Below are 7,150 nucleotides of genomic sequence, written 5' to 3' on the forward strand. Positions count from 1 at the left end.
GTTTGTCGACTGTACGCAGTGTTATTGATTTGACTGGCTAAGTCTCGTATCATAACGTTAACTCACAGTCTCGGGTGTTACCAGGGAAACGGAGTTATGGCTTGTATAATAATATAAAATAATGTTTTCATTTAGTTTCTCTTGGCCAAGTGACCGCAGTGTAAGCGGGTTAAAGCCCTTTAAAGTGTCCATTATCAGGACATAATGGCCTCCAACATCGTCCATTATGTCCTGATAATGGATCCCTACGAGTAATGCAATTACAGCCACTTTAACATTGTGTGCTGGGAACATGAAGTACTTTCTCAATCTTTAGACGGAGCTCCGCCCAGAAATAACCAAACCACCTTTAATCAATAATGAACACACTTCTACTATTTCCTTTAAACTAACCACAACAACTAACTACTAATACTACACTTCCCCTCTACAGCTCTACTGAAACCAGCGATCAGAAATACTCACGTTGTGTTTCCCCGTTCATTAATGTGCTGTTTATCTCTGCCGGTGGCTCTGACTCTGTGCGCTGCTTCCTGTTTGTGCGTTGCATGATGGGAAGTGAAAACGGGGAGAACGACTGCACTAGCGAAGGCTGTAAACTGGGGAAAGCTAGGCTACGCACTAATTGGCCGTACGGTTGATTGGGACGGGAAGAAAAACTGAAACCGATTAGCAACAAAACAAGACAACAAAGATCTTCCCTCGACATCAGTGTGTCCACATTAATAAACCCTTTCAGAAGCAGCGTTGAAAGCCGGATTGTTTATGATCTGAATTGGAGGCGAACGGTGACACAGGATGGAGACAGGCCTCGTTCTGAAGGCGGTCTGACCCAGATGCCTGGATTACAGAGCGCAGTGCAGCTGCAGTCGGGGAACTCGGGGCCAGTCAAGCGTGGCTCTTGTATCCATTATGTAAAACAGAGATTAAAACAAAGTGCGGTTAATATGCGGCCCCCCGAAAATCTACACAGTGACATTAAGGAAACTGTATGTGGAAATATAAATCCCTGCTCTTCTAGATCATTTAAGAACATATTCTGGGATTAAAGCGGAGTGGAAGGAGTTGACCTTTGACCCCCAAAAGCAGATTTAAGGACATTAATGAAGAGTATTTCTCAACAATTATTCCTCCTCCTGTAAAGACATATTTTATATAATTATAATAAGTAGAGAGGAGTTCAAATTGTTGATAAATTATTACATTAATAAAGAGTAAAAAAAGACCTTATATCAGTTTACAGCTACATTATAGTCTGTTAAAGAACATTTATAAATGCTAAATAGGGGCATTAAAATGAAATGTTTACCTTTAAATCATATATAATAATGTCAATTTTGTTTATAATACATTCATGTGGTTTAAATATATATGATTTGATGTTATAATTCTACAGTTTGTTACTCAAATTGATGATTTTGGTTCCACATTTATGAAATATTGATGATTTTATGAGTAGTTCTGTTTATATTTTCCATATTGTGATAAATTAATTATTTAAAAATGTCTTTGTGTTGTTAAACTGGTTTTAACCAGATATACATACATCCATACAATCATATGCAATAAAAACAGATTATTTTAATGATTTAGTTCAGGCTAATTTATGCAGTAATCTGCTGTAACCTTGGAAACGGTTCATATTGGCCTGACAATACGTGTTTATTGGTCGTAAACTAAAACATTATGTAACGTGTGTTTTTTTAATAGCTCGCTGACTGAGGATCTGTGAGTGAGAGTGAATCTCTGTATTGTCGGAGCTGACCCATGACGTAATGATAAGAAGATAATGAATGCTGTCAGCGGGATTATGTCACCATGTTCAGACAGACAGCGGCGCGGTGTGCGGGCGCCGACACACGAAGCTCCTGCAGGGAAGACGTGGGGTTTGATTGACGTGAGGTCACCTATAGCTGCAGTGTAAACGCTGCTTCTCTGTGCACATTCACATGAGACAGAAACATTTTGGTTTTCTGAATTAACAAGATAATTATCTCACAATTATGGCAAAATAACGTTGCAGTTTGTCTCCGTGATCCGTCTTCCAATCAGCTGTCTGCCTGTGTCCACAAGGAGGTCAATTCAATTGTTTTGGGTTCACACCTCGACCAGGGAAGCGTGGATCTGGACAGGAAGGTGGCGGCTGTGTCTCAGAAGGTAGAGCAGGTCGTCCACTAATCAGAAGGCAATCCCCGGTTCCTCCTGCTGCTTGTGGGAAATGTCCTTGAGCAAGAAACTGTGTTGAGTGATCACTATATGAATTTGTAGCATAAAAGAGCTTCTAGTGGCTAACAGGCACTTGGCCGACCTCCCTTCCTCCCCTCTGGGTCTCCTAGCGGAGGACCAGGGGCACAAACAGTCTAACAGAGGACCAGAAAGCTCTGCATGGGCTCGCTGGAGGCTGGTTATTTTGATTAGGCTCCAGAAGTGCTGAGAACCGGCTGGAATAACTTTTTCATGAAAACTTTTCTCTGATTTGAGTGAAATAATAATCTCGTTAATTCAGAAAACATTCTCACGTGAACTCTACGCTTCCTGCTGTTAACCTTGTGATGACTTTCCACTACAATCCTGTTTTTGTGTCTCATGATTCTGTTGCTCAAACTGGACTTCCTGAATAATACTTCGGTTTAAACGCAGGACTCTTGAACACCAACTTATTCTGCATGTTAATTTTCACCATTTCGCCTTATTCACTGAGCACATTAACCAAGGAAACATCTCTTTGTCGACGGCGCCAGGGTTCGTCCGTGTTTCTGACCTTTCATTTTGGCGTCTCCGGGGCTTCTGTGTCCCATCTGGACTCCGTTCTCCTGGTGGTGCTGGTCGTTGATGGTCATGTTGGCTAAGGAGGAGCTCATGGTGTCTCCAGAACTGTAGCTGTTGGAGGCGTTGTTCATGTAGTCCATTGCCAGTCGCAGGTCAGGCTGCAAGAGTTCAGTAAAATGAAGATCAGGGCAGAATCCAGGATGTGTCGCATAACTCATTGCTAATATTACATGTCTGGTTTTAAGGATTAAATATAATGATGGCGTACTTCATGAACCCAGTCCGTCACCGCGAAACGTAAACAGACACTGTGTCTGTAAAAACCAGTTATTTATACATCCTGACGTGGGGTCGGTGCTTCATGTTACAGCCTGACAGATAAAAATAGTCCCTTCTGCCCATGTGCACGCCGTCCTGATGAGCTGCACTTCCTAAACAACCTCCTCTGAACAAGTGCGGCACTTGTGTCTTCACGTAGCACAGAGCGGGTCATTAAGATGCTAATATACAAAACCTGACAGTCCTGACGTGCTCCCTCATCCAGAGGGATGTGAATAGCGTCAAATCTCATAAAAAAAGAGGATTACATATCAGATTAAAGCCGAGAGCCTCTGGTTACATCAGCAGTTTTCAGTCTGAATCATATTTTTTTTTTTAACATATAAACTGAGCCAGCATCGAGAGCTTAGGGGCGTAATCGGTGTCGACATCCAAACTGCTCTTTCCGTGTTTGTGTGGTGGTGCAGATTTGTCGACCTCTGATCTTTGTTTTCAAGCCTCGTGTCCACTCTGGCACATAAACGGTTTAATCTCTCAGAGGTCCCGCTGAAAGCCCAAAGACAGTTTATAATATTATAAATTATCATCGGTTGCAGGAACATGAAGCCATTACATCCGTCTGTGCTTTCTTCAAACTCACCAGACTCCTTTGACAAAAACAGTAATTTGGAAGTTGCTGGTTCCCAACCTTTCTCTTTAAAGGAGCCTCTTTTCTATCACTGAAACTGACATATTTTATGGACATTTCATATTATATTCAATGTATGACAATAATAGTACAGAACAACTGACAAACTGTACAATAAACCCAAATAATGAATTCAGACGAGTAATTTGGATGAGTTTTCCTGATAGTTTTAGGAACTTTTTATGCAGTTTTCGCTCTATACTGTGTATTTTTATTATTTTTTAACAATCATGAATGCTTAATTGGTATCTTATTTTGCTTGTGCATTGTTCTATGAGCTCTTTGGTTGTTTTCTAATGCAGGACGAGGCTGTTTATCAGAGAGAGAAGGCTTCTGTTCAAACTGTTTGTCTTAAACAATGATCTAAAGTTCTAGTTTCGTTTGGTTTTCTTCACAAAAATGAACAAAATGCTGAGATAAAGAATCTACTGTGTATAATTTTAAAAGTTTTCGTACACACCTTAAAATCAAGAAGGCCTTGCGACCCTTAGTGAAGCTTTGGCGACCCCTAGTTTGGGGTTAGGAACCACTGAGTTGATCAGTTTGTGTTTTAACACGTTAGAAACTGCAATAACGTCAGTTGCTGCAGATCGAGGCAGTGGTAACTTCCATGTCGTGCAAAGTAAAATGTCTGTTTTTGTCAGTGGAGTCTGGTGGCTTTGAAGAGAGCAATATTACAAAGTAAAGCAGTGAAAATACTTCTTCAAAAACTCTTAACTAACCCTTTAAAGTATATTTTAATCTTAATATTTTTATACTTAAGTAGGATTTTGAATGCAGGACTTTTACACTGTTGAATTTGTGGTTTCGAGTACTTTCACAAACACCACACAGTGTTGTGACGGCACCGGCTGCATTTGTCTCTTCAATGCCCAAACTGTTGCCATGGTTACTCCTCCACCCAGTAAAACCCGCTCTATAGAGACACACTGGACTCAGCTATGTGACCTTCCCTCTGTGTACCTTCATATCTTTTGACCTTGGGTGTTTAAACATTCAGCACAAACAGCATGAGTGAGCGGGAGGAAGCCACAACCACCTAAAAAACACTTTAAAAAACACAACAATTCAACACAAACTTTCTTCTTCTGGAAGAAAGTTTTACCACTAAAATGTCAAATGTGCAGGTTTCAGTTTGTGTGTAAAATGTAAAAGGAGAAATATTCCACGAAAAGACTAAAAACCATCAATGAAATGATACATAAATCACTTAATAACAATAACTCACTAGAGAGCCAAATGTGTATTAATCCGCTGTTGAAAATAGTCTCTAACAAATACACTATTTCCTCCTGTTTGAGCAACGTTTGATAAAAACTACAGCGAGCAGCTGTGTTAGGAAATGACTGAACCTTTTAAAAAATGGAACTATATATTTGTGAGTCATTTTAAAAGATTTATGTCTTCAGTAGGAACTAATCAGTTCAGGATAACCAATCAGTCACGTATCCGTCCCGCCAACGTCACTTGGTGGACTCAGGAGCAGCGGTTGTTAGTAGCCGTTAACTTGAGAAAAATGGCAATTTACTGAGTTATTATTCCTGTAAGTTCACTTACAACAACCCGCACAGCTGCATCGATCTCTCCCACGCTTGCTGACATTTTCGTGGCCTTGTCTTTTGTAATTTTTCTGGCGCCGGTGCAGGAACATAACGTCCCCATTCTCAATCCTGCCCACAATGCTCTGATTGGCTCTGCTGGGTTTTCCAAACGGCCGCCAGTGAGCACAACACAAGATCTATTTGACTGTAATAATCAGAGATGTAGGCAGCGATTGAAAGGAAGATGGGACAGAGACAGACTAAAGTCTCTTCACACCAGCTTCAGCCTTTAAAAAAAGTGCAAAACTGCATTTAAAAAAGAAAGATATTATGAATGGAAGAGTGAAGTTTGTGCGTCCCATAGAAAGTCTAATGAATAGTGTACTCTCTGTGCTCACACACACACACACACACACACACACACACATACTGCTCGTGGACAAAACTGCCATTGTAGCATTACACATGACAGAATCCAAACAACAAGAAAGCTGCACCCTTGCCAACAAAGACAATCCCTCGAAGAAGCCGTTTAACTCGGCATCCGGGAGCTCAGGGAGCAAACAAACTCACGGCTGATAAGAACGGGATTCGCTGATAATCATGTTTGCAGAGGAAATGTAAATGAGTCTGCACCGCGGTCATATTACAGGAGACAGGTCTGCAAACATGCGAAGCTTTTATTTTCATCAGCACTCACTATGAGGACCCAGACAGGAGCTCTCCACTCACACACATTTTTCACCTGCTGCAGAAAGGCAAGATGACAGCAGTCTTTGTCGCAGGTTCATGAGGGGGAAAAGGCTCAAAGGTCTGCTGATGCAGCTTGTTCCTCTCGGGGGCGTGTGAAAATGTAATCTTGGCACGGGCCCCCGGACTCCCGAGCAAACCGCTAAGACGGCTCTGCGAGGAGCTCGGTCAACAGGGATGTTGACACAGCTCCAGGAGCAGCGAGCGTGCAGCAACACGAGCAACACGCAGTCTGACGTTGGGTTTTACACCAAATACAAAGTACGATGCACCAAAGAGGAGCAAAATATGGAGATGAGGTTAGAAATGGAGAAAAAAATGTTGATTTCTCCTCTGGGAAACTCTCCTGATTGGACACATTTTTCAGTTTTTGTAGTGTGCAAGGAAAACCAGTTATCTCGGCTTGATTGAACAAATCTTTAAGGGAAACCTGCTCTCATAAACTGCAGCATTTACCAGGTATTAATGCTCTCACCTGGTCTAAAGAGATACCATTTAGATGTTATTAGAGCCTGACCCATATTAGAGACTGAAAACCAGGATCCCCCGCCCTGTGCTGCTTTCAAATGTGTCTCTTGAGAGTCCAGAGTGCGATACTGAATCACAATAAAGTGCAGCTTTAAAACAGTTACAAAAAGGTTAGAGATTACTTCAGGGATTATTTAATCCATAAAATGTCAGAAAACTGTGAAAAATGAACTTATATGTTCATATGAGTCATATGAACACTGGCACACAAACAGTCCAAAACACAAATATATTTCATTTACTATCATTCAGGGATGCACTGACACCAGCATCGGCTCCAATACTGCACCCCTGTACTGTTAGAACTGCAATGATATTATTAGGAACTCATATCAGGACACGGTATCAGCAAGTTCTCGAATGTAAGTGTTTGTATTGGTCTGACAAAAGTCATATAGGACAAAAAATAGGAAAATCTTCATATTTCAGAAGCTGGAGACGGATCATTTTTGCTTGAAAATAAGTTTTATTTATACAAAATGATTGGTTTTCTGTCAATCCAGAGCTGAAACAATTGATTAGTCAATCAACACTGAATGAAACAACAACAATCCCGAAAAGTATGTAGGATTTAGTGGCATCTAGTCGTGAAGTT

The 7,150-nt window shown here is 41.0% G+C and overlaps 1 protein-coding gene across 23 annotated transcripts in view; it reads right to left on the reverse strand.

The window, feature by feature from the left end:
- mapta (microtubule-associated protein tau a) overlaps positions 1 to 7,150 on the reverse strand; it is a gene marked incomplete at its 3' end in the record, with an annotated part of 31,368 nt that overhangs the window by 18,814 nt on the left and 5,404 nt on the right. For 5 of the 23 annotated variants that reach the window (XM_035663445.1, XM_035663436.1, XM_035663384.1 and 2 more), the window contains 2 exon segments: positions 2,762 to 2,927; positions 5,294 to 5,435. In XM_035663445.1, coding sequence (XP_035519338.1) covers positions 2,762 to 2,927; positions 5,294 to 5,398 — 271 coding nt within the window. 23 annotated transcript variants of the gene reach the window in all.

This window comes from Morone saxatilis, unplaced genomic scaffold (genome assembly GCF_004916995.1).
Source record: "Morone saxatilis isolate NCDOM2014 unplaced genomic scaffold, NCSU_SB_2.0 Contig1, whole genome shotgun sequence".
Taxonomy (NCBI): domain Eukaryota; kingdom Metazoa; phylum Chordata; class Actinopteri; family Moronidae; genus Morone; species Morone saxatilis.